Source organism: Plecotus auritus (assembly GCF_963455305.1).
Source record: "Plecotus auritus genome assembly, chromosome: 9".
Classification (NCBI taxonomy): Eukaryota; Metazoa; Chordata; class Mammalia; order Chiroptera; family Vespertilionidae; genus Plecotus; species Plecotus auritus.
The window spans coordinates 20,512,097-20,539,797 of NC_137783.1; the positions used below are offsets into that span (position 1 = coordinate 20,512,097).

The window sequence follows — 27,701 nt, forward strand, 5'->3', positions numbered from 1 at the left end:
AGCCCAGGGGAAGCCTTTCTTGCTGATGCACCGAGTGTTGGCTTGCTGACAGAAATCTGCAGCAAACTCTCCACCCTATCTGCTAACCATATCAAATGGGGAGTACAAAGCTTAACGGTTTCAAGCTTCAGTGGCAAAACTGCTAATGCTGATTGCAAAGGGTCTTGCAAACTGTGATGGGCTATAGAAAAGCTAAATAATCATCTGCTTTCTTTGACTCCTGTTGTACTGCTGCCACCTACTGACTGGATCCTGGCAGTCACACAAGCATATTAGCAAAAACACGCAGAACTTATTTTTGTAAGTTCTGGAAACTGTGTGTTAGGGAACTAGCTCAGATGCCCTGGGTAGACAGCAGAAATGGCACTGCTAATTGAATCTACATCAAGAAGAAGATGCACAGCCCGGCCGGTGTGGCTCAGTGGTTGACCACCGACCTATGAACCAGAAGGTCACGGTTCAATTCCAGATCAGGGCACATGCCCGGGTTGTGGGCTGGATCTCCAGTAGGGGGCGTGCAGGAGGTAGCCAATCAATTATTATCTCTCATCGTTGATGTTTCTCTCTCTTTCTCTCCCTCTCCCTCCCTCTCTGAAGCACATTTTCTGCACCGCCCCCCTACCCGCCCCCCCCCCCCCCCCGCAAGTGGAGCAGAGTAAGTTCTAGAGCTGACCTGGGGGATGATGGTCAGTTTCTCTCGGAGGTCGTGGAGCCCAATGGAAGCGATATCTACCCCATCAATGATGATCTGGCCACCGGAAGCCTCTAGGATTCTGAAGAGGCTGTTTGTCAGCGACGACTTCCCAGCTCCTGTCCTGCCCACCACACCAATCTGTAAAGAGTTCCTTGGCAGGTTAGTTCACCATGTAATTCATGGTGGATAAACATTTAGCCTGGGACAGGTGGAGAGAGGAGGAAAAGATGGCTGTTCCATCCCACCTCCTAAGCGTGTTTGCTGAGAACTACAGTGATTTTTGGAAATGACACATCAGCAGCTGTTACTACAATTATTATTGGAAGGACTGGGCCTGCCATCAGCTGAGAACCAGACCCTGACCTGGACCTCAGCATTCGTCCCCAGATATTTTTGGGCCCTACATCAGACCCCAAGTCCTCCGAGAACAAGGACACCGAACGAGGGTGCAGGACTTTGCAAACCAGGAGAACTAGGCTGTTCTCTCTACAGGGAGAACCTCCACACTGTTGTTCTTACCAGTTCTTCCCGCAAGCCACGTGCTTCCTGACCTCCTCTACATGCCCCAGCCCTTTTAGGAAATGAGCCCTCCTCGGTTACTGGAGAAGCAATGCTGGCAAGGGGGCAGGGAAGGGCTGAGCAGAAAGCCCTTACAGCCCAGTAAGTCTATTTGATCCCATGTGGATATCCTGCCCTCTGGTGGTGGCACTGTGTCCTTACATTTCCCCAGGAGAAAAGGCCCCCATCCTGTCACTCCACCAAATGACAGCCCAGCATCCGGCTGCTCACCACCTCTGTGTCCAACAGTCCTCTCATCACAAGGACTCACATCCAGGCCTTTCTTCAGTTCCACCTACCTTCTCCTGGCTCCTGATGTCACAAGTGATCCCTTTCAGTACCAGATCCAGCTCAGGCCGGTACCGTACTTGGTAGTTGTTAAACTGAATCTCCCCTTTGCTGGGCCAACCGGCTGGAGGCCTCTTCTCCGTCACCCAGGGTGCCTGGCAGGGAGACAGGAGGAGAAGCGCTTTACATGGAGTCAGCTCACTGAACAATGCGCATGGGACTCAAGTCGCAGAGCAGTAGAAAGGTAGCAGTGTCCCAGCCACCAGCCACAGGGGGCATCTGCATTCATTAGAATGAACTAGACTGGGACTTCCAGAGGTTCCTACCTTATTCAATCAAAGAAACCCTATCCCACAGGTTTGCTCTGTGGACCTCCAGAGGGAAGCCACCATTTAACTTGGTGCGTTCCAAGACCTGACTTCCCCCAAACCATTTCCTATTCTAAGTTTCAGGAAATTGGGCCATTTGAGTTAGAGTAAGGGAACCTTTTAGGAGGACCTTTATAGACGCCACATATAATCTCTAGGCCAGGAGAAGATGCTCTCTCGAGGGACCCACACCTTTTTCTTTGCTTTGTCCTTGGGCTCCTCTAATGCCATCTTACCTCATTTTCCACATTTATGTACTCATTTATTCGCTCAACAGCCACAATGTTGGTCTCGATTTCTGACGTCATCCTCACTAGCCAGTTTAAGGTTTGTGTGATCTACAGAAAAACCAGATCACTTCAGGCTCAGAAACCAACTTAACTCGTCAAACCACAAGGTCAATCCAGTACCTACTTTGCACCCAGCATTATGCCGAGCTCTACGAGAGAGCAAGGGTCGTGTAAGTACCAATGTTCACCTCTTTGGGGAGGAATGGAGACCAGGGTATCAAATGGCTGGAAGACAACTGTGTGGTGCTCACATGGAAGGGTGTCTGAGCTTGGGCTGACTTTGGGCTACAACTGGGGCCAGAGAAGCTGGCAGTTGGTGGAGTGGGACCAACACTTGGCTCTCGTGTCTGTAAGCCTACTGTTCTTTGTGGAAAGGGTGGTGGGCCTTCTACAAATGGGGAAGCATAAGAAAAGAAACAAGGGCCCGATCAGTGTCGCTCAGTGGTCATGAATCAGAAGGTCATGGTTTGATTCCCAGTCAGGGCACATGTTCAGGTTGCAGGCTTGAACCCCAGTGTGGGGTGTTCAGGAGGCAGCCAATTGATAATTCTCTCTCATCATTGATATTTCTATCTCTCCCTTCCTCTCTGAAATCAATAAAAATATGTTTAAAAAAAGACACAAGGTAGGAAAAGGCCTTCCAAAAAGCTGCTGCTTCTCTCTGCTCTCAATTAACAACAGCTCCATTGAGAACCCATCCTTCAAGGTGGGACATCCACATGGATCCTCACCCTCCTTTACCAGAGTAAACTCCAGGTGCCTCCCTGCCATTACGAAGATGCATCTAACCACCCATAAGAGGGTTGATATGATCCAGGCCAGTCTAGAGGCTGGGGAATCAGTAGATTACTCATATGCAGGCTTCTTTCAGGCAAAGACTCAAACCAGGGAGTTTCTGTTGAGTGAATGGTGGCTAGAGAGAGGGAGAGCACGGGGTCGTGGGGACTGAGAGTAACCACTTTGTGTAGGCTGAACTACATGAAACTATTGGTATTGAATGCTTATGCTTTGGTTCAGTAAAAAATTCTCTAATTCTTTGCCCCATCTCTCCTGGGTTATTAAGCCTAGAAATGGGTGGAGGAAGAAGCAGTGGCACAAACCGAGTGGCATTCTGGTGAACAACAGGGTTCTATCGGGTGCCCACCGTGACCACCTTGGGCCTCGTTGACTTCTACTGAAGACAGAACCATGTAGAGTGTGCTGGTAGCTATGCAAACCTCCAGTATATTAGTTCAAAAAGATACCATGAAAGATGGCCAAATAACTCATTAAATGGGTATGGGTATCACTTATTGAACATTTACTATAGTGCCAACCACTGTCTTAGGTGCTAGGAAATAATATCTTAACATTTATCCCCTAGCCACACTGGGCATGCAATATATAGTTTTATTGGACTCTCTATTCTTTATTAGAATTACCTCCAATTATTCTGTAATCTAAGAAAAACAAACATAGAAGTTATTTGTTCAAAAGACTTTCTGGTTACTGCTATATTATGGAAAAGAAACTAAGTTACTCTCTCTCTTTTGACTAGAATCAAGCAAAGATGCAAAGAGACAAGGAACTATTCGATTGAATCATATGAAATTGCTTTCTTAACTCCCAAGGGCAACAACATTTATGTCCAGATGACACTGAAACCTATTTAGAAAGCGTGAAGAGCATTTCCATGGATGACACAGTAAGAGATGGAGCCAGGGTTTGAGCCTCAGTCTCCCCTAGTGCCTCTGGATCTAGAAAAGAATCAGAGCATGGACCTCATGGCATACTCTACAACTTAAGAATAAGTGCACTAATTTAACCAAACCCCCAACCTTCAGACTCACATTGAGTGCATTGGACAGAACAAAGCCCACAATGTCCCCACTTAGGTTCATTTTGTAAATAACTATCATCAAGGATGAAAAGAAGACAATCAGGTTCCCAACCAGCTCCAGACGAACTGCAAGCCACCTGTGGGACAATAGAACCAGGGAGAGGTGTTACTGAGAGGTATCCACTTTCTTACCATAACCAGAAGCATAGGTATTTCTAGAACATTCTCAGGGGGCTCAAGTTGGTAGAATAATATTCTTAGCAGGTACTTTGACTTGACTATACCAGATGTTACTAAAGTCTTTCAAGTTGGATTTTAGAAAATAAATTGCATTTTAAAGATACTAGAGGAGTTTCCTAAACTAAGGGAATCCTATGGTTCAATGTCTCCCAAATTTGCCAAATCCTAAGAATCATCTGGGAAAATTGTTAAAAATATACAAAACCATGCAAAAAAATGTTTGGACTCTTCCCCAGGAGATTCTGACTCAAGGGGCATAGAACAGGGGTCAGGAACCTGCATTTTTAACAAATGTTTCAAGTAATTTCTTCTGATTAGGCAAGGGAAATAATGCCATAGATAATCCACATGTAGCATCAAAGCAGGGCTCAATGTATCCTGTCTGATTTCATGATTTAAAAAGGTAGAGAAGAAGATGGAGGTCGGGTGGGGAGAGGTTAGGTGCGACTTGATCCTAGGGTGATCAACTGCAGAGAACCGAATAGGACAGAGATAGACATAATTTATAAAAATTGACTTTCCTGCCCAGCCGGCATGGCTCAGTAGTTGAACATTGACCTGTGAACCAGGAGGTCACGTTTTGATTCCCGGTCAGGGTGCATGCCTGGGTTGCGGGCCCAATCCCCAGTGTGGGCATGCAGGAGGCAGCTGATCAACAATTCTCTCTTATCATTAATGTTTCTATCTCTCTCTCCCTCTCCCTTCCTCTCTGAAATCAATAAAAATATATTTTCTAAAATACTGACTTTGCCAAATAAAACGTATTTAAAGAAATTTGAACCAGTGAATCTAGCATTGTACAAATAAATATGATGCGTATTTACAATGAGCATCCAATAAGATTGATCTATATGCCTGTTTCCTTCTTGAAACATAGCTAAGAAATAAAATATCTTTACGATCAAATTCCTGACCTCTCCATGTTCCAAATAATACTGAGATCATGAGCCTGCCCTTCATACCTCAAGACAATGTGGAATGCACTCAAGAATTTTCACTTCCGCCCTAACTGGTTTGGCTCAGTGGATAGAGCGTCGGCCTGCAGACTGAAGGGTCCCAGGTTCGATTCCGGTCAAGGGCATGTACCTTGGTTGCGGGCACAACCCCAGTAGGGAGTGTGCAGGAGGCAGCTGATCGATGTTTCTCTCTCATCGATGTTTCTAACTCTCTATCCCTATCCTTTCCTCTCTGTAAAAAATCAATAAAATATATTAAAAAAAAAAAAAAAAGAATTTTCACTTCCTCTACAAAACCTTCTTCCTTCAAGGACCTACCACTTTTTGCCAGGGTCTAGTGATGCCAGAGAAGTGAAGAATGCTCACCTTTCTCGGGAATTCACCTCACAGGATGTGAACTTTTCATTGGCTTTCCCTGAAAATCCCCAGTTCTCCTCTCTCCAGCTTCTTCTTTTTTCACCACCCTACCAATAGTTGCCCTGCCTGTGGAGGATCTCACATTCCCTCCCAGGGAAGCAAACAGAGAACACCCACGTCACCCAACACTTGTGTAGTACCTGGGTCACACAATGCTCACAGAGGTCATTTGACTTGCACCAAAGCCTGTGAGACAGGCTGTGTTTGAGCCATTGTGAAAACAAAGAAAATGAGGCTTCCCTTAGAGAGGTGGAGGCAATTCACGTAGCTTGGTAAATGGCAGAGCAGGCACAGGGACCCAGGCTCTGACTCCAAAGCTCATGCTGTCTTCTCTCTACTTATATAACAGGTGTGCTTGGCTAGAATGACTTTCATATCATTGGCCATGTCTGTTCCCCCACAGCTAATGTCAAATGTGCAGAACCCCAAAGCACACATTCAGGTAAATACCCAGGGAAACCTCACCTGTTGGAGATAATCCAGGAATAGACACATTTCTGGTTAGTGTCAATCAGCATCTCACTGTGTTTTAGAAATCGCTGCTGGTGCTGAAATGCACGGATGACAGGCAAACCCGACACAGTCTCACTGAAGAAAGAGTAGAGTGGGGACCTGGTGACAGAGTCCAAACGTCTCAGCTGGCGGGAAGTGGCCACATAAAATATCTGGACCCCAGAAGTAAGGAGTGAGTTAGTCACACAATCATGTCACATATGCCGCACCGCTTCCCTTGTGACCATGACCCAATATTCTTCACCCTTTTAAAAAATTTATTTTTATTGTTGAAAGTATTACAGAGGTCCCCCTTTACCCCCCCCCCACTGACTCCCTCCACCCCACACTCACCCCCTCCCCAGGCCTTCACTACACTATTGTCTGTCCATGAGTTGTGCATCCTATATAATAAAGAGCTAATATGCAAATGGTCATCACGCCCTCACACCGTCACCCCGTAATGGCTCAGACATTCAACACTGGGGAGAGAGGAATGGGGACCAGCCAGGCTGCGGCCCGGGAGAGGGACAAGCCACCCACCCCATGGTCCCAGGCGCCAGCGGCTGTGCCTGCAGCCCGGCCCAGGAGAGGGACAAGCCACCCACCCCGCAGTCCCAGGTGCCTGCAGCTGTGGCCCGGGCGAAGCCGCCCACCCACGGTTCCCTGCAGCTGTGGCTAGCCCAGGCGAAGCCAGCCCGGGTCCTGGGTGCCTGTAGCTGGCCAGAGGGAGGAAAGCACGGGTCCTGGGTGCCTGTGACCGGCCAGGGGAGGAAATCCTGGGTTCTGGGTGCAGGGAAAGGCAGAGGTGGTTATGGGCGATCAGGCCAGCAGGGGAGCAGTTAGGGGTGATCAGGCAGGCAGGCGAGCGGTTAGGAGCCAGTGGAGCTGGATTGTGAGAGGCAGTCAGACATCCCCTGGGGGGTCCTGGATTGGAGAGGGTGCAGGCTGTGCTGAGAGAACATCCCCCCCCCCATGCATGAATTTCATGCACCAGGCCTCTAGTATATACATATAAATTCTTTGGTTAATATCTTCTCACTCATCCACTTCCCTCTGAAATTTGTCAGTCTGTTACATGTTTTAATGCCTCTGGATCTATTTTGTTCATCAGTTTATTTTATTCATTAGATTCCACATATGAGTGAGATCATATGATGTTTGTCTTTCTCTGTCTTATTTTGCTTAGCATAATGCTCTCCAGGTCCCTACATGCTGTCTTTTTGATTTTTTAATATATTTTTACTAGTGACCCGGTGCAAGTAATTTGTGCACATTAAAAGGGGATTAATTAGAGGAAATAATTTAATATTGCTATTTGCCCTTTCTCTATAATAGAAGTGTCAGAGATGAAAGAAAATTAGTAAAATGTATATGAAAACCTTCCTCCTGTCAGAGTCTGGGGCACACCATGGGACCAGAGTAAAGTCCCTGCCCACCCACATGCACCTCAAAATCGCATGAGACCCAGATCCGGCCGGTCCCCCACACCATTGGGCTAGATCCAGACCCGGCCAGTCCCACCCTTTTCAGGCCCTGCCAGGCAGGGGGCATAGCCTCAGGTCCCCTGGCCTGGCGCCAGGACGGGGGGCATGGCCTGAGGTCCCCCAGCCCAGACCGGGGCATGGGGCGTGCCTTGAGGTCCTCCATCAAGCCCTGCCAGGTGGGAGACACGGCCTGAGATCCCTTGTCAAGCCCCGCCAGGCAGGGGGGTGCAGCCTCAGGTCCCCTGGCCCAGTGCTGGGGCGGGGGGAGCAGCCTGAGGTCCCCTAGCCCAGCACCAGGACGGGAAGCTCACCTTGAGGTCCCCTGTCAAGCCCCGCCGGGCGGGGGGTGTGGCCTCAGGTCCCCTGGCCTGGAACTGGGGCAGGGGGTGCGGCCTGAGGTCCCCCAGCCTGACACCAGGGGAGGGGGGTGCGGCCTGAGGTGCCCTGTCAAGCTCTGCCGGGTGGGGGGTGTGGCCTGAGGTCACCTGTCAAGCCCCATGGGGCGGGGAGGGCGTAGCCTCAGGTCCCTGCTGATTGCTCATTAAGGCTCCTTATGGGAAGTTGGCCTCAGCTGTGGGTGCAGCCATCTTTGTGACGGAGTGATGGTCAATTAGCACAGTGGTCGGCAAACTCATTAGTCAACAGAGCCAAATATCAACAGTACAATGATTGAAATTTCTTTTGAGAGCCAAATTTTTTCAACTTAAACTTCTTCTAATGCCACTTCTTCAAAATAGACTTGCCCAGGCGGTGGTATTTTGTGGAAGAGCCACACTAAAGGGGCCAAAGAGCCGCATGTGGCTCGTGAGCCGCAGTTTGCCGACCACTGAATTAGCATATTCCCTCTTTATTAGATAGGATTGATTTCAGAGAGAAAGGGAGAGGGAGAGATAGAAACATCAATGATGATAGAGAATCGTTGATTGGCTGCCTCCTGCACACCTCCTGATCGAGCCCGCAACCTGCACATGTGCCCTTGACTGGAATCGAACCCAGGACCTTTCAGTCCACAGGCTGATGCTCTGTCCACTGAGCCAAACCAGCTAGGGCCCTACATGCTGTCTTAAAGGGTAAGGGATCCTTCTTTTTTACAGCTGCATAGTATTCTATGGTAAAAATGTACCACTTCTTTTTTATACACTCACCTACAGATGGGCACTTGGCTATTGTGTTTCTATGAACATAGGGGTGCATATACTTTTATGACTGGTGTTTCAGGATTCTTAGCAATGTTCTTCACCTTGATGGCCACAGCCTACATCTGAATAGGACAGAAGCCTCCAGTCTCCCCGCTGGCTAAAGGAATGATGAGAGAGGCCCAGAGGAAGAGGATGGTGGAAAGATCTGAGGTTTTTGAGAAACAGAGCCAACCTCACAGTGGTCTTGGACCTAAACATAAATATGCCCCAGTGGGACTGCAGTTAAGGTGAGCTCTGCTGTGAACCATACACTAATTGGTGCTGATACTCCAGCTTCAGACAGTGGCCTGTGGGCTCCTGGGGATATCAATACAGGAGTAAATGACAAAGATGCTGGAGAGGAGTGAGTGACTAGCAATGAATAAAAGAGAAGGTTCTCAGGAAGGAGCCTGGGCTTTTATATGTAGAGAGGAAAGGAGACCCAGCCATTTCCAAACCTGCCTGAACAGACACATAAATTATGCCGAGAGGAATGATGATGATGATGAAGGCTGGAGTGGCCAAGCAGATCATGAACAGGGTGCTCACGATCCCCAGGAAGCACAGAATCCAGCTGCGCAAGGACATGGGGAGTGTGTCATCCACGGTGGAAATATCCTGGGAACACATAATTAGGCAAGATGGTGTATTAGTGAGTTCCTATGGCATTTTAGATTTTCCTGATTCCAGCAGGAAACTTGCTCAATTCTGAGATCTCAGTGACTCCTTCATTTAATCATTTCATGATATTCATTTGCAATAGACTACTCTGCTCACAATAACCAATCTTATTTCTATAATTTCTTTATCGTCCTAAATCCTTCCAAACAGATATGGTAGTCATCCTTTAATAGATTTGTCAAAGGTTTTTACTCTTTTCAGTGAAATTCCCATTTGTCAAATTTATGAAACCATTCATAACCACCCTAAGTTAATAGAGCCTTACAAGGTAAGCCCCCCTATAACCAAATCAATTCAATCATTCTAACTTTACACAGGGCCTAATTCTGTTGAGTACCTAGAACAGAGCCTGGCATATAACAACCATTCAATAAACATTTGTTTGGAGTCTCCAGTCAAGAAGCCCTGTCATCTCCTCCTGCCCCCGCCTCCGCCCCAATGAGGAATGGAAAGTTGTTTCCTCTGTCAAGCATAGAGCTTCAAAGGGATAAGGAGCTGGAGACTGAATATGATCCCTGCCCGGTTAGTGTTCTAACTAGAGATAATGAATGGGTCTTACTTCCACATCGCCTTTATGTCATGTTGGATATAAATGAGCAAATGAGTGGGTGGGTGGGTGGATGGATGGATGGATGATTTAATATGCACAGGAATGGATTATATGTTTGGGTTTTCCCTTGCCTGTGTTTCTTAGATTATGTTGATTCTAGGATTAGTAATATGTGAGTATCAAATTATCGAGTCTATATTATCTCTGAAGTGTGCCAAACTGGATAAGGGATAACAGTTTTCTAAGAGAATCATGAAGAATGGATGACTCTTGAGTTTAATTTACCCTTCCCAAAGTAATAATATGTCCAGTAATAAAGGACTAATTCTTCTCATCCTGCTTTTACTGCCACCCAGCTATCCCGTCCCCACCATCTCCCTATAACTAAACTCAAGTCTCACCTTTTCTCACATTTGCCACCCTCAATCAGCCAAACTGAGCTAGTACCTCTTTTCTCTGTTACTCTTTTATACTCCCAGAACACCATTGTTCACATTGTTGTTATTTGGGTTTTATCACATTTTATTACAATCCTTTATTTCCTTGGTTGTCTTACTTACTAGATGGTGAGCTACTTACTCGGTCCTTTATTCATAGGATCTTTGAGACCTCATATAAGGTACTCAAGAAACAATTTGCATGCTGATGGACAAAAGAACTGGAACTACACAGTGTTGCCCAGGGGACATGAGCAGTCTTTCCCTGTCAGAATAGAAAGATTCTCAGCATACAAATGCATAATCTTACAGCCCTTGACATACTTACTCCAGCAAACCTGTTCACAATCCGTCCTATGGGTGTTGTGTCAAAAAAACTCATGGGTGCTCGAAGGATATTGTTCAGCAGTTGCTTGTGCAGGATGTTGGATGCATGGGTGAAACCATAGACACTCAAGATATTTGCTATGAGCACAGATATACCTAGAAATGGAACCAGTTTAGTCAGCGCTGTGCACATGGATCCCTGAAGTCTTGTGCCTAGGACATAATGGCAATTTTCCCCCTGAGTCCAGGCAAAGTACATTGATCAGAGAAATCACGTAAGAAATGGTTATCATAGCCATCAGACGTACCTTGTACTAAGCCCAGAGCTCCATAGACGCCAATTCTCATGTCCCTCTGAGAGGCTGGGTAGTTGGAGGCATTGAAGGTTTTAGAGTCACTGGTCCAAACACTGAGCCAGAGATTGGATCCAATCAAAGCCACAAAACTGGTTACATAGGCAAAGACGATGAAGAAAATTGAACACCATCCTACTGCTTGTAGGTATTTCAGGTAGATGGAGAACTTGACCTGCAAAGCCCCCATCTCAATGTTAGTAGAATTCCAAATGGCTTTTGGTGGAGAATTACCTAGAATACCAATCACAGGGGGTGGTGAAGTCCCTGGAAAAATGGATCATGGATAGCAGAATTTGGTGTCTGTGCTTATCATTTCTGCATTGGGCCAGGATAATAATCAATACTCAAATACAATGCAAAGTAAATAATCATGCAATTAAGAGGGAAAGGTAGAAAAACGGAGTGAGACAAATGGAGTTATACTGCAGAGCCTGGAATTTGTTTTAGGAATTTGGATTTAAGTTAAGACCTTAAATTTAAGACCTTAATTTCAACTTTTATAAATTTGAATTGTATACTGAGGTTGATGTATTAGTGTTCTCTGGCTCCCAGAATTGTATCTCAAAGCAGTTTTGTTTTTTGCTCCACATATCAGAATGGAATCAAATACTCATGAAATGTGCTATGAAGATACTCACAGGAACCATGTCATTCTTCATGGAAACATGATTTGATAGAAAGCTCTGAGCATCTGCCAACATTTCAATGATGAATTTAAAGATTTGCAAAGCAAGCATAAGACATAGCCCTTTTGTAGATATGTATTCAAGTCATCAAACTTTAAAATGTTGGGATCCCAAGCCTTATATCACCTCTAATGGTACTTTTTACTGTTGTATTCACCTTTCCAGTTTGTATGAATTCCTTCTCAATTAATTTTTGTCCTTTCACTAGTTCTTTCTCCTCCTTCGGGGTATTCACAGTCTGAGTTTTCAAGGAGTTTTTCAGGGTCTTCAGACGCCTGCTACTAGACCTAGATCTGAGAAATTGAAAAGGGGGAAGCTTTCCTGAGCATGTAGCTGCATCCCGAGGGTCTTCTTAAAAGCAGATGTCAGTCACTCTGATTGCATCAAAATTCATTTCAGAGCAGGTGGCCTTGGAGAATCACACAACCCTAACCCTCTTCCCCAGACAAGGAAACAAAGGAAGAGTTGGGAGTGTTCATGGTGTCCACTATCCACATAGAAAAAGAGAATGACCAAGTGGAAATATAGAAGGGATGATGGGTGCCCACTGAATAGATGACCAACCTGCGGCTAAGTGTTCGATGAAGGCTGTTTTCTCTGTTCATGGTCAAGGGGGCTACATCCTGAGGGACTTCCTCCACACTGGTCATCAGTCCATAGTCATCTTCTTCTCCACTCTCCTCATTGACTAGGAGACACATCAAAGGTTAGAGAGAGTGTGCATAGAGCTCTCACAGCCATATGAACAAGGAGAGAGATGTCTTTTCTGATATTGCTGGGCTCAGCAAGAAATCCCAGATGTACACATAGGCTGGAATTTTTTACTCCAGAAATACTATTTTTGGTACATTTACTCATTGAGAAATACCAGGATGAAGAAGAAATGAGTTAATATTCCACTGAAAAGTAAAATGGTCAGAAGAAGAAAAATATTCCCAGAAGCTTCAAAGTTCCTTTGGAGCAGGAAGGAAGTTTCGAGGGTTATAGTAGACAAACACAGGAATTATAATCTCCAGAACTGACTAAAGAGGTAAGCATAAATTTAAAAATGCTCTTGAAATTCAAATAATTTGACAAACTTTTATAAATTTAAAGCATTTAAAAATCCCTAAGATTTGGAAACAGCCTATGTGCCCGTCAGCAGATGACTGGATCAGAAAACTGTGGTACATCTACACAATGGAATACTCTGCTGCCATAAAAAAGAAGGAATTATTACCATTTGTAGGCACCTGGATGGAATTAGAGAACATTATGCTAAGTGAAATAAGCCAGTCAATGAAAGAAAAATACCACATGATCTCACTCATTTGGGGATAATGAAAAACATTATAAACTGATGAACAAAAAGATATATACAGAGGCAGTAAAGCATCAAACAGACTGTCAAATTACAGTGGGAAGGTTAGGGAGAGGTGGGGGAAGTAAGAGATCAACTGAAGGACTTATATGCATGCATATAAGAGTAACCAACGGATGCAAAACATTGGGGGGTGAAGGAATGTATGGGAGTGGGGTGGGGGGGCAATAGTAAGATATGTACACATATAATACCTTAATAAAAAAATAAAAAAATCCCTGAAAATAAAATAAAATATAAACATAACCTGGGCATCATAATGGTACAATAAGGATCTCCAGAAATTGTTACCTCCATAACATCAAGGAGAATACTGGCAAAAAATTGTCCAAATCAACTTTTTTGTAACTCTAAAATTAGCCAAGAGCTTGCAACAATCCAAGGAACATTTATTTAATAAAAATAACTTAATCTTAGTAAGACTAGTAAGTTTTGTGATTATTTAATTTATTACATTCCCATCCCTCTCTCTTCAGATCTGGTGTAGCCTAGAAAACCAACAACCTCATAACCATGGTAACCATGAAAACCAGTAGCCTAGCAGCTGCTAGAGAGAACAGAATGGTTAGGAACTCCCCCAAACACCTCATCACTGGAAAATTATTATTTGACCTGTCTGACAATTCCCTGGAAAACCCCATTCACAGGGCTGGTCTTTATTGGACCTGACTTGGAGCTACCTGAAACAATCAGCAGCAATTGCTTAACATCACAGCTTACTTGTGGTTGTCATAAAAGTTGGGGTAAGAGAGAACCAAGATGGCGACGTAGGTAAACACCTGTACTTGCTGCCTCCCACAACCACATCAAAATTACAACTAAAATACAGAACAACTATTATCCAGAACTGCTGGAAAGCGGCTGAGTGGAAGTACTACAACTAGAGAGGTAAAGAAGAAAGCACCTTGAGACTGGTAGGAGGTGCGGAGGTGTGGAATGGGCTGGTCTGACACCTGGGTGTGCCACTTTTTTAATCGGGAGGGAGATCGCCTCTGTGGAGGCTGCCTGGAGGAGTGAGGGGTCCCAGACCTCCAGCCCAGGGTTCCAGAGCTGGGGAAAGAAGTCCCTACGGGCAGTAAGAACTACGGACTGTAAAAACCAGTGCAGATTGGGGCTGAGTGACACACAGGCTGCTGGAGACCCAGCTGCTCCTCTTAAAAGGCTGGCACCATGAACTGAATTTACAAGCTCCCACTTCCTCTGAGCTCCAGCTCCGGGCGAGGTTCTGGGGGACCCAGACACATACAGAAAGAAACTGGACCATCTGGCATCAGGGCAGGAACTCGGGGACAGCTTTCTTCCAGATGGAGGTGCTCGCAGCAGTCATTGTTCCCGTGCTGGGACCTCCCGGTGCAGGGCTGACTGGCAGCCATTTCTGTTTGCTCTGCCCTGGTGATTCCCTGAGACCCCGCCACATCCAGTTTACAACCCACCCAAGCTGTGTGCAGCAGTTTTCACATATGAATGGTCTGTCCTTTCTCAGGCTAAAACTCTGTCAAACAAGCTGCAGCTGGGCCAGGGAGCCCCAAACCTATCAATAAAAGGCCCAAGACCCAGCACCAGCACCAGCCTGCCTTTGCTTCACAGCTGGGCCTTGTCTGGGCACTTCCAAACCCAATACAAAGAAATTTGCAGATCTGCCAAAACCGGTTTGGCTCAGTGGATAGAGTGTCAGCCTGCGGACTGAAAGGTCCCAGGTTCGATTCCGGTCAAGGGCACGTAACTTGGTTGCGGGTACATCCCCAGTAGGAGGTGTGCAAGAGGCAGCTGATCGATGTTTCTCTCTCATCGATGTTTCTAACTCTCTATCCCTCTTCCTTCCTCTCTGTAAAAAAATCAATAAAATATATTAAAAAAAAAAAAAAAGAAATTTGCAGATCTCTCTGTAGCTCCTGCTGGGTGGCCCCAGACAGTGGCTTACTTTGCACCTCCCTGGAGACCCAAGAGCCAGTATACCCAGTGGTCAGTGCCAGACCATACCAGATTACAACTCTTCAGATCCATAAGCAACACACACAAGGGGCAGACTCAGTGAGCACCAAACCAACTGAAGCAAGTCCTGCTCCATAAGGGTATCTCCTGTCCAAAAGATCTCCCACTGTAGTTGCAGCTGGTCCCCACAGTCAATTCCTCCCAGTGACACCAACAGCAATCAGGGTTCAACTACAACAAAACCATGCACACAGCCCAAAAGGGGTGCATTAAGAATGTCCACCTCAGGTGATTGGGGAGGCTGAGCCACTGGGCCCTGTAGGACACCTACTACCCAAGGCCACTCTATCAACTCAAGGAGACTTAGCAGCTACCCAATGCATAGAAACAAACACTGGGAAGCAGCCAAAATGCAAAGACAAAGAAACATGTCACAAATGAAAGAAATGGAAGAAAGCAAACTACTGGATGTAGAGTTCAAAACTACAGTTATAAGGTGACTCAACAATCTTATAGAAACCTCCAAGGAACTTAGTGAGACCTTCAAGGATCTTAGTGAGAATGTCAAAAAAATGGAAAAGGACCAGTCAGAAATTAAGCATACACTGGCTGAAATAAAGAATAATATACTGGAATTCAATGGTAGACTAGAGGATTCCAAGAATCAAGTCAAAGATACGAGGAAGCAAAAAACACCCAACCAGAAGAGCAAACAAACAAACAAAAGAATCCAAAAATATGAAGATAGTATAAGGAGCCTCTGGTACAACTTCAAGTGTACCAACATCCAAAATTATGGGGGTGCCAGAAGAAGAGTGAGAGCAAGATATTGAAAATCTATTTGAAGAAATAATGACAGAAAACTTCCCCCACTTGGTGAAAGAAATAGACTTATAAGTCCAGGAAGCACAGACTACCCCAAACAAGAGGAATTCAAAGGGGACCCCACCAAGACACATCATAATTAAAATGCCAAGGGCAAAAGACAAAGAGAGACTCTTAAAAGCAGCAAAAAAAAACAAAAAAACAAACAAACAAACAAAAAAACACACCACACACACACACAAAAACCAGTTAGTTACCTACAAGGGATTAACCATATGACTGTCAGCTGATTTCTCAACAGAAACTATGCAGGCCAGAAGGGAGTGGCAAGACATATTCAAAATGATGAATAGCAAGAACCTACAACCAAGATTACTCTACCCAGCAAAGCTATCATTTAGAATTGAAGGTCAGATAAAGAGCTTCACAGGCAAGAAAAAGCTAAAGGAGTTCATCACCACCAAACCAGTATTATATGAAATGCTGAAGAATATTCTTTAAGAAGAGGAAGAAGAAAAAGGTAAAGATAAAAAATATGAACAACAAAGTGACAACAAATACATATTTATGAACAATGAATCTAAAAATCAAATGAATAAAAAATCTGATGAACAGAATAAACTGGTGAATGGAATAGAATCAGCGGCATGAAAATGGAGTGGACTGAGGATTCTCAGAGGGAAGAGGCTGTGGAGGGGGTGCGGGAGGAGATTAGACAAAGATCTTATATGCATGTATGCATTACCTATGGACACAGACAATAGGGTGGTGAGGGCCTGGGGTGGGGTGGGAACTGGGTGGAGGGGAGCTATGGCAGGGGGTGAGGGTGGGGGGAGGGACATCTGTAATAATCTCAACAATAAAGACTAATTTTAAAAAAAGTTGGGGTAAAAAAGAAGCTGACCAAAACCTTGAAAGAAAAAGCTGGGGAATAAGATATTCATAAGGAGCTTTGATATCTTCAATATATTTCTGACAATCTAGAATTAGGGCTGTGCACATGACCGAGGAAAATTTGATAAGACCTTACTCTTTTACCTCTGGCTGACCTTCAGGCTCTGTGCAAGCGGAAAACAAAGGCTAAGGCAGAATTGTGAATTGTTTGCTGGAGTGATAAAGACATGCCCCCACCCTCTACCCCCAGTCTCTCAGAAAAGGCAGAATGACTTTCCAACACTTAAGGAAATCATGTTCGATCATTAACTGACCCCTCAGCCAACCAAGGATAGACTTCAGTTGCCACATATGACAAAGGATACAGACTTAACAGAATTAGTTCAGAAAAACTAAACAGGTGGAACAATACAACAAACTCTGGCAGAGGAAGGCAGAGAGAGAAATCTTATTTCCAGAGTGGTTATGTTATTTTAAATGGCCAGTTTTCAACAAAAAATTATGAGACATACAAAAAAACAGGAAATTATGGGGCCATACACAGGAAAAAAGCAGTCAACAGAAACTGTTCATGAGGAAGCACAACATTGGACTTACCAAACGAAGATTTTAAATCAGCTATTATAAACATGTTAAAAAAAACAAAAGAAAATAATATCTAAAAATCTACTGGAAAGTATGACAATAAGTTCTCACCAAATAGAGAACATCAATAAAGATTAGAGTTGAAAAGTCCAATAACTAAAACAAAAAATTTACTAGAAAAGCTCAACAGCAGATTTGTTAAAGAAATTAGGCATGTGACTTGATCCAATCAACCGTATTAAAGTGCTCCAAGCTTGGACTGTAGGGGATAGAAATAAGACAAAATGAAGAACAGTGTCAGAATTCTAGGATTCTATAGGGTCGATAGAGCCATCTAGCCATGAACATGTATTATCCTTCAAGAAAAGGGGAAAATGTCCCTGAAGGCAATCCAGGGATTGGCTGATTCTCAGTTTCAGAGATTGGGACCATTTCATAAGGCTGGAGGGGGTGGGACCACAACCAGGTGATCCCAGAAAATAGAGCCAGATCTGTATTAAACCTTAAAATCTTGTCCTGCTAGGTTTTGGACTTGCTTGAAATTCATGACTCTCTTTTTCCTTCTGATTTCTCCCTTTTGGAATGGGAATGCCTATTTTGTGCCTGTCTCACCATTGTATTTTATTTTATTATTTAAAAAAATGTTTCTATTGATTTTAAAGAGGGAGGAAGAAGAAGAGAGGGATAAAAACATCCATGATGGGAGAGAATCATTGATTGTCTGCATCCTGCATGTACCCTACTGGGGATTGAGCCCGCAACCCCAGGCATGTACCCTGACCAGGAATCCAACTGGGACCTCCTATTTCATAGGTCGACGCTCAACCACGGAGCCACACTGGCCGGGCATCACTATTGTATTTTAGAAGCAGATAACTTGTTTGATTTTACAGGTTCACAGATGAAGAGGAATTTTGCCCCAGAACTCCCAGTCTCAACCACAGTGGATTTGTGTGAGTTAGAGATGAAATCAGGATTTTGAGATGGCATTTAGATGAAATTTTGGACTTAGAACTGATAATGGAATAATTAAGACTTTTGGGGATGTTGGGATGGGGAAGCACATAAATTTTGCTACAACAGAGGATAGATGTTATAGATTGAGTTGTGACTGCCCCCCCCCCAAAAAAAAATTCATATTTTGAAATCCTAATCCACATTGCCTCAGAATTTGGTTCATTGTAGATGGAATTAGTTGTTAAAATGAGGTCAGACTGGAGTAGGATGGGCCCCTAATCCAACATATCTGATGTCCTTATAAAAAATGGGGAAATTTGGACGCAGAAATGTACATAAAGGAGAATACCATGTGAAGACGAAGGCAGATAGCGAAGGGATGTGTCTACTAGCCAAGAATGCCAAGGATTGCTAGCAAACCACCAGAAGCTAGGAGAGAGGCTTGGAGCAGGTCCTTCCCTCAGAGACCTCAGAAGGACCCCACTCTGCCAACACCTTGATTTTGGACTTCTAGGCTCCAGAACTGTGAGACAACAAATTTCTGTTGATTGAGCCAACCAGTTTGTAGTGCTTTGTTCCAATAGCTAGTTAGGAAGCTAATAGAGCCAATGTTAATACAGATCACGTTGTCCTCCCACCCTTCCCCTCATTCTTCCATTTTGTGGTCTGTGCCTCAAGTTCCAGAACCAGCACTACAGCTTGCCAGGCACCGGGGCTTACATAACTGCTCAGCATTAGCCTATGAATGTTTACCAGGACCTGAGCTTAATGAGATATTTTGCAAAGTATTCTTTGTACATCAAAGATATAATTCTTCAAAGAGGTCATCCACCCATGGGGGTATATAACAGAATACAAAACTCAGATTCAAGCAAATAGAAAAACTATAATTGGCATAGTAAAACTGTCCAGGTCAGGGTGATTGGTGATCAGAACAGTAACTCAGAGGGCATCTTACACTGACCTTTGCTTGGACCTTAACTCCCAGGCATGTGCTTTTTGTTTTCTCCAGGCCAGTCCATGGAGCACATAAAGGTTGATGGAAAGCTTTGACCCCTTCCTTTCTGCTGGTTCCTAGTATCCCTGCCTCACTCTCCTGGGCTGGCTCTGGATACCCACCATGCACACCATCCTTTTCTTTGTTCCTGCCTTGTCTCTCCAAGGCGTACAGTCTTCCTGGTCTTCTCTTTTTCCTTCTCTTGTGCCCCCAGCATGGTTTTAAACCATCATTTGTCTTGACCTTGAAGCCTAAATATGCTCCCACTTGCAGGCTCTGTCAGCTCTCTCTACTGACTGACTTCTGGAGTGGCCCAGCGCCCTACAGATCTTGCTTTCTCAATTTTGACCTTCTGCTGATAACTGCTACCTGAAGGGAATACCCAGAACTATGCATAAGACTACCCAATGTTCTTGGGAACAGGGCTCCATTACTGATGGAAGCTAACTGGTGACCCCGATGGTGGTGGTATTAGGGGCTATTTCTGTGGTAATACTGTGAGTTAAACTATGCAACTACCATGATTTTTTTCTGGTTCAAAACACCCAATGGTTTTTTATTTATTTAAAAAATCTTTATTGTTAAGATTATTACAATTGTTCCTCTTTTTTCCCCCCATAGCTCCCCTCCACTTGGTTCCCACCCCACCCTCTGCCCTTACCTCCTCCCCACTGTCCTCATCCATAGGTGTACGATTTTTGTCTAGTCTCTTCCCACACCTCCTATACCCCTTTCCCCCTGAGAATTGTCAGTCCACTCCCTTTCTATGCCCCTGATTCTATTATATTCACCAGTTTATTCTGTTCATCAGATTTTTTATTCACTCGATTTTTAGATTCACTTGTTGATAGATATGTATTTGTTGTTCATAATTTTTATCTTTACCTTTTTCTTCTTCTTCCTCTTCTTAAAGAGTACCTTTCAGCATTTCATATAATACTAGTTTGGCGGTGATGAACTCCTTTAGCTTTTTCTTATCTGTGAAGCTCTTTATCTGACCTTCAATTCTAAATGATAACTTTTCTGGGTAGAGTAATCTTTTTTTTTTTTTTTAAACGTTTTTTTGTTTTGTTTTGTTTTGTTTTTTTAAATATATTTTATTGATTTTTTACAGAGAGGAAGGAAGAGGGGTAGATAGTCAGAAACATCGATGAGAGAGAAACATCGATCAGTTGCCTCTTGCACACCTCCTACTGGGGATGTGCCCGCAACCAAGTTACATGCCCGCAACCAAGTTACATGCCCTTGACTGGAATCGAACCTGGGACCTTTCAGTCCGCAGGCTGACGCTCTATCCACTGAGCCAAACCGGTTTTGGCTGGGTAGAGTAATCTTGGTTGTAGGTTCTTGCTATTCATCACTTTGAATATTTCTTGCCACTCCCATCTGGCCTGCATAGTTTCTGTTGAGAAATCAGCTGACAGTCCCTATGGGTGCTCCCTTGTAGGTAATTAACTGTTTTTCTCTTGCTGCTTTTAATATTCTCTCTTTGTCTTTTGCCCTTGGCATTTTAATTATGATGTGTCTTGGTGTGGTCCTCTTTGGATTCCTTTTGTTTGGGGTTCTGTGCACTTCCTGGACTTGTAAATCTATTTCTTTCACCAGGTGGGGAAAGTTTTCAGTCATTATTTCTTCCAATAGGATTTCAGTATCTTGCTCTCTCTCTTCTTTTGGCACCCCCATAATTCTGATGTTGGTACGCTTGAGGTTGTCCCAGAGGCTCCTTACACTATCTTCAAATTTTTGGATTCTTTTTGCTTTTCCGGTTGAGTGTTTTTTGCTTCTTTGTATTTCAAATCTTTGACTTGATTCTTGTGTTCCTCTAGTCTGCTGTTAGGTCTCTGTATAATATTTTTTATTTCAGTCAGTGTATGTTTAATTTCTAGCTGGTCCTTTTTCATATCTTCGAGGGTCTCGCTAAATTTATTGGCCTTTTCTAAGATATTCTTGAAAAACCTTATAGTTGTGGTTTTGAACTCTATATCCATTCATTTGCTTTCCTCCATTTCTTTTGTTTGTGATCTGTTTCTTTGTCTCCACATTTTCACTGCTTCCCTGAGTTGGTAGAGTAGCTTTGTATGCTAGGTGTCCTATATGGCCCAGTGGCTCAGTCTCCCCAGTTACCTGAAGTGGACACTCTTGGTGCACCCCTTTGTGGACTCTGTGTACAGTCTTGTTGTAGTTAAGTCTTGATTGTTGTTGGTATCACTGGGAGGGATTGACCTCCAGGCCAATTGGCTGTGAGGATCAGCTGTGTCTACACCGGGAGAACTTTTGTGCTGGAGACAGCCTTATGAGACAAGACTTGCAAAATTGCCAAAGCCTCTGTGCTCAGCTTGGATGGGGCGGAGTCTCAAGGCTGAGCAGACAGCCTTGACTTCACGTCAGCCCTGCCCTAAGAGGCCTCTGGGTCTCAGTGTCCCTCGGTAATCGCTGCAAGCACCTCTGAGAGAAAGCCGCCCTCGAGTTTTGCCTGCTGCCAGACAGTCCAGTTTCTCCCCCAATGAATTTGGATTCCCAGATTCTCACCTGGAACTGGAGTTCAGCGCAGTGGGAGTTTTCGTCTTCCCCCCCACTAGAGAAAGCCAGCAGCACACTCAGCGGTCAGTCCTCTCTGCGCGCACTCGCGCGCTCACCTCCAGACCTCTGCCTTTAGCGGCTCCCTGAGTTTCTGTGTGCTCCTCTCTTTTCCTGACAGTCCAGACTTGCCCCGTATGAGTCTGGGAACCCAGGGTCTTGCCCGGAACTGGGGTTCAGTGCAGTCGGGAGCTTCCGTCTCTCTCCCGCTAGAGAAAGCTAGCCAGGCACTCAGCCGCCCGTCCTCTCCGCATGCGTGTCTCCGTACCTCAGCCTTTTGCAGCTCTTCTGAGTCTCCATGTGCCCCTCTCTTTCCTTCTAGTTGTAGAATTTCCACTTGGCCAGCTTTCCTGTGGTTCTTGATGATGTCCATTCTGTCTTTTAGCTGTAGTTTTGGTATTGTTGTGCGAGGCAGCAGTTTAGGTGTTCACCTATGCCGCCATCTTGGTTTCTCCCCTACCCAATGGTTTTTTATTTATTAGTCAAGATTCCTTTGTTAGGGCTTATCAAGACTTTAGCAGTACACTTATCAAGGATTTAATATTAGCCTATGAAGCTGTCCAGGAGTTGTTTTAATGGATTTGGTGGAAGGTGGGGTGGGATGTGTGACTTAGAGCAGTTAAAGCAAGGTATCACTAAAAGTGGGCCCTTTGTGCCACTGGTGTTTCTTCCACAAGGGCTGATCACCCCAAACCTCCAGTCACACCCTTCCAAAGTGTGCCCTTTGATTACATGTCAAAGACCAGATAGGCAGGATGAACCTCCAGTTCGGCTCAGGGATAGAGTTTCTATGTCTATGCTTCTTTACAGAAACACAAAACACAGAACAGATTTTGGATCTCTGGGTAATTCTCATTCAAACCTAGTTCACTGGATACTGAGCAGTTCAGGAGGTAGATATTGGGTTACTACTTCCATTCCTTGCCATTCCCAAATTCTATCCCTGTTCCAGTTGTCCTTACATACCTGTGGCTTCTCCTTCAGGACCTGTCTGCTTTACAAATGTCTTCAGGTTCTTAGCAAACAGTCCTTTCTTGGCTAGCAGAGCACGGTAGGACCCCTTCTCTGAGATGGTGCCATTCTCCAGAACCACAATCTCATCCACTTGGGGAAGAAAGTGAAGGCTATGTGTAACTAAGAGCCGAGTCTGTAAAAATAACAGTAAATTGTGCTGATTGTAGAGGGCCATCTGGGAAGGCACATGGATGCTTTTTTAATTCTTATTCAGCTGAGCCCAAGGGCACTGGCAGAATCCTGTTATCAGTACTGATTCCATGTACTTGGAATGAGGAACAAAAAGGACCTTGACCCACCCAAATTAAGGAGCTTACTCAGATCCTGATGAATAGGATTTGGGCACACCTGAAACTCCTTTTTATCATAAAATCCCTTTTGGAAACCAATAAATATGCTGGGTTGTCTGAGGTGAATGTGACTGTCTCTCTATCAGAGGACAGGAAGCCACCCGGCACCCAGCTTGAATCTATTTCTGTCTCTTGTCTCTTTCTTTCTCTAATTTCTTAACCCCCAGCTCCTCCCCTCAGGAACCTGTCTTTCTCCCTTTCCGTGCAGGATGCAGAAAAGGAAGAAACACCGCACCACAGCTGATAACCTTGTGTCCACCACCTTCCTTGTCCTACTCTAAAGACGGAAAAACAGATGACTCAATTCACCACGGGGCTTTGCTTCAAAATGTGGCCCTGACCAACTGGCCTCTGTTACTTTCTCTTTTTTTCCTAGCACCTCATCCTAAAACCTGACCCTTGTGTAAGATGAGACTCCTGAAAAAAAAAAAAAAAAGAGAGAGAGAGAGATTTCTGTCATTGTGGATATAATTGGAGATTTTTTTATAGAGACAATGAGGTGTGCATTACACACATTCTCTTCCAGCTTCTTGGGTAGCCAGGAGTTTGGCTTAGGAATGTCATGGGACATAACTAACTAAATAACTAGCTAACCAATTACCCCTTTTGCTAACCAGCTAAGGAACTGAGCTAATAAGAACTGCCCAACCCGGCCAGTGTGGCTCAGTGATTTAGCATCAACTTATGAACCAGACGGTCAGAGTTTTTTTAAAAATATATTTTATTGATATTTCACAGAGAGGAAGGGAGAGGGATAGAGAGCCAGAAACATCGATGAGAGAGAAACATCGATCAGCTGCCTCCTGCACACTCCCCACTGGGGATGTGCCCGCAACCAAGGCACATGCCCCTGACCCGAATCGAACCCGGGACCTCTCAGTCCGCAGGCAGACGCTCTATCCACGGAGCCAAACCGGTTTTGGCCAGACGGTCAGAGTTTGATTCACAGTCAGGGCACATGCCCGGGTTGCGGGCTGGATCCCCTGTGGAGTGCATGCAGGAGGCAGCCGATCAATGATTCTCTCTCATCATAGATGTTTCTATCTCTCTCTCCCTCTCCCTTCCTCTATGAAATCAATAAAGATACCTTAAAAACAAACAAACAAACTTCCCAGACTCTTTCAGCATGTTAGTGACATTGTGTAACAAGAAACTTTGTCTTTGGCCCAGGTCCTCCCTGGTGTGGGATATGACATTCCTTGTATTGCTGTCTATTGATAAATCACATGACTACTGAAACAGGGATTCCATTCAAAGGAAGACAAACACTTATGGGTCATTAATGAAGCTCAGATAGGGGCCAACGGGTTGAGAAGAGCCTCTGGAGGGAAAACCCAAACCCACTGACTCTGTCTGCAACACAGACCTGCAGACACTAGGTCCCTCTTCTCTGGAAGACCCAGGATATACTCATTCTTCAAGTCTCAGCTCAAAGCCAGCTCTTCTGGGCGCCTTTCCTGGGTCCCCAGGCAAAATTTGGGTATTACTCCAATGTTTCCACTGTAGTTTATGTAGAACACCATCAAAATAATTCTTGTATTATAATACTATTGTTTGTTTTTCTGCATGTCTTCCCCTTAGATTGTAAATTCCTTGAGAGCAGGGACCTATGCATGCCCAGGCTTTGAAACAAACCAGGTCCAGGGCAGGTATTCAGTTCATTAATGAATGGAGCCAAGAGACCTTAAGGACCAAAGTCAGGACCAGGACCAGGAGGGAGCGTGAGCTCCTGTGACTCACTGATCCAACAGAGAAGCAAAAATCTCAGTAGGACAGCAGCCCCTGCCATCCTGACTGGTGACACTCCAGAAATCTTAAAGGGAACAGTCTTACTGCTTAGTGCTGAGGAGATGTTATTGACAGCCCCCACTCTACACTTGCTGCTGATGAGGAGCACATTCAAACCCTCAAGGGCTCTGCCAGCTCCTCTCCCATTCCGTCCACTGTGTCTGGACAAATGTGCTAACTTGCCCCTGGTAACAAAAGCCTGATCTTCATCCATGACCAGTTCTAGTGACTTGCTCTGGCCACTTTATCTGTACTATCTCACAGTGGTATCTTGAGGATCAAATGAAACAATGCAATCAAAGCACTTAGCACAGGCCTGGGACAAAATAATTACTCAAGAAATGTCAGCTTTATTTCCATGTTTAGGTTGAGTCATCCTTCCAGGCATAGTGTCCTACATACTGCAAGGGTTCCAGGAAAGTGCCTTCTCAGAGCATAGCTTTGATACCTGAAGGATAACCTGGGTCCCTTTGGAAGGTGAGTTGTTAAGTCCTCTGGGGTGTTTTCTGACACCAACTAATTCTGACTCTAGCTGGGTGTTCAACAATTCAATTCAATTCTGGCACTAACTACCTGGAATTAGTACCAACTCCACAGTTTAATAGCTCAATCCCACAAACTGCCCTGACTTGAGATACTAGTCACAAGTCTTGAGCCACCCATCCTTTTGACTAACTAGCTATAAATCAGGGATCCCACAGACCTCTCCTCAGGTTCAACAATTTGCTAGAAAAACACTTTACTGTACTTATGTTTATCAGTTTATTATAAAGGATACAGCTAAGAGCAGTCAATGGAAGAGATGCATCGGGTGAGGTATGAGGGCGTGTGCATGTGAAGCTTCCAGTTCTCACCAGGGGCACCACCCTCCCAGCACCTTAATGTGTCACCAATCCAGAGCTCTCTGAACCTCCTTTTTAAGAATTTTTATAACCCAATCTCCAGTTCTGCCTCCCCCACCCCAGAATCTGGTGGGTGGGGCTAAAAGTTTCAATCCTCCCATCACTTGGTTTTTCTGGTGAACAGCCTGGTCCTATTGGGATAGGGGAGCTAATTAGCATAGACTTATCAGACTTACATACTAAGTCACTTATTAGCATAGACTCTGTGTTATCTAAAGGGGCTCACTATGAATAACAAAAGACACTCAGGAAATTCCAAGGTTAGGAGCTCTGTGCCAGGAACTGAAACCAAAAACCAACTATTTCTTACTATACCACAGGTCTCAAAGTGCTTTCTATCATAATCTATCATCCCAATGGGCTCAATGTCAAAGCCACAGAATAAGCTAGAATTTGCCGTGACCTCAAGATGGGAGCCCTTATGGGCTTAGCTCCTGGAAGACCAGTCTGACACTGTCTCCTCAGCAGCCCAGGGGGACAGGTAAATAAGGAAATCAGCTTCAGGACTGCAGCTGACCTAGATGTGTGCCCCCGAAACACATACCTCATGGCTTTGTCACTTTAAATGATTTCTCACCTTGCTTTTCAATAGGCCATTGGGACCCAAGACCTTATCGAAAATGTGTTTTCCCACGTGAGCATCCACGGCCGACAGGGGGTCATCCAGAATATAGATATCTGCATTTTGATAGGTAGCTCTGGCCAGGCTGATGCGCTGCTTCTGACCCCCACTGAGATTTATACCCTGAAGAAGAAATTCAATTCTATTAAGCACTGTGTCCTAGTCCTGCCTTCACGGAGGCTAATGAGGAGGGGTAAGAAAGAGATGTTTCTCAATAAGGTATTAAGGGCTTACAAATCTTCAAGTTCCTTTATACAAAAAGTAACTTTAATTCAAATAAAACCCTTTTGGCCCAATAATTAAAGGCAGGCCCAACTTACCATTTTCTACTGTATAATTTCTCTGGCACATAGGTGCATAGTAAATGTGTTGTTGAATTAATTAACACAATCACTCTAGAGCTGTTTCTTCACAGATCTTCTAACATGTCAAGATCCTTGTCCCCAAAGACTGCTATAGGCAGTTTTAGTAATGGGGATTGTTCAAGAGAGAACCACAGGCCCAAATGGTGTCACTTGTGCTAAAGCCCAGAACACCGAACCTAGATGTAATATTTCAGCTAATTTCTGTTTCAGCCTCTCCCAGAAACACTTAGTCAACCAGTGTGACATTTTCTAGGCAATGCCAATGAGGTAATCTGTCATGTGGGCCTTCTCCACCCCCAACCCACCCTCACCCCCACCCCAGCCCCACCCCCACCCCAGCACCAGAAAGAAGAGGCTTTCTGCATGATAAAACCCTTCCCTGGTCTCTTCCTCTAAAAAAACAAAAACAAAACAAAAACAAACAAACAAACAAAAAAACCACAAAACACACACACAGATGTCCAGGTGCCCCCCAATAATTAATTTCTTTTCTTTTTTTTCTAATAGCTTTCTTCCCCCACCCTTTTTTTTCCTTCTATTTTTGAATAACACCTGGAGTGCCCTTGAAGTTGCTAGATGGGATTCTGCCCATTCATAAATAATGAAGTCAATCAGACCTTCAAATTCACTTGGTTTAATTTTGTTTTTAACAGGAAGGAGGATGAAAACATCCCAAATATGTAATAATCAGGGATTTCTAAACAAATTA

General features: G+C 44.6%; 1 protein-coding gene across 1 annotated transcript in view; it reads right to left on the reverse strand.

The window, feature by feature from the left end:
- The window catches only part of ABCC2 (ATP binding cassette subfamily C member 2), a 71,464-nt gene that overhangs the window by 6,140 nt on the left and 37,623 nt on the right, over positions 1-27,701 (reverse strand). Inside the window, exons 18-29 of the mRNA XM_080641799.1 lie at positions 26,583-26,750; positions 22,918-23,098; positions 12,389-12,512; positions 11,982-12,117; positions 11,091-11,310; positions 10,784-10,938; positions 9,250-9,405; positions 6,096-6,295; positions 4,028-4,154; positions 2,145-2,246; positions 1,552-1,695; positions 674-832 (exon numbers count right to left, since the gene is read on the reverse strand). Coding sequence (XP_080497925.1) covers positions 674-832; positions 1,552-1,695; positions 2,145-2,246; positions 4,028-4,154; positions 6,096-6,295; positions 9,250-9,405; positions 10,784-10,938; positions 11,091-11,310; positions 11,982-12,117; positions 12,389-12,512; positions 22,918-23,098; positions 26,583-26,750 — 1,872 coding nt within the window. The remainder of the gene's footprint in view (positions 1-673; positions 833-1,551; positions 1,696-2,144; positions 2,247-4,027; positions 4,155-6,095; positions 6,296-9,249; positions 9,406-10,783; positions 10,939-11,090; positions 11,311-11,981; positions 12,118-12,388; positions 12,513-22,917; positions 23,099-26,582; positions 26,751-27,701) is intronic.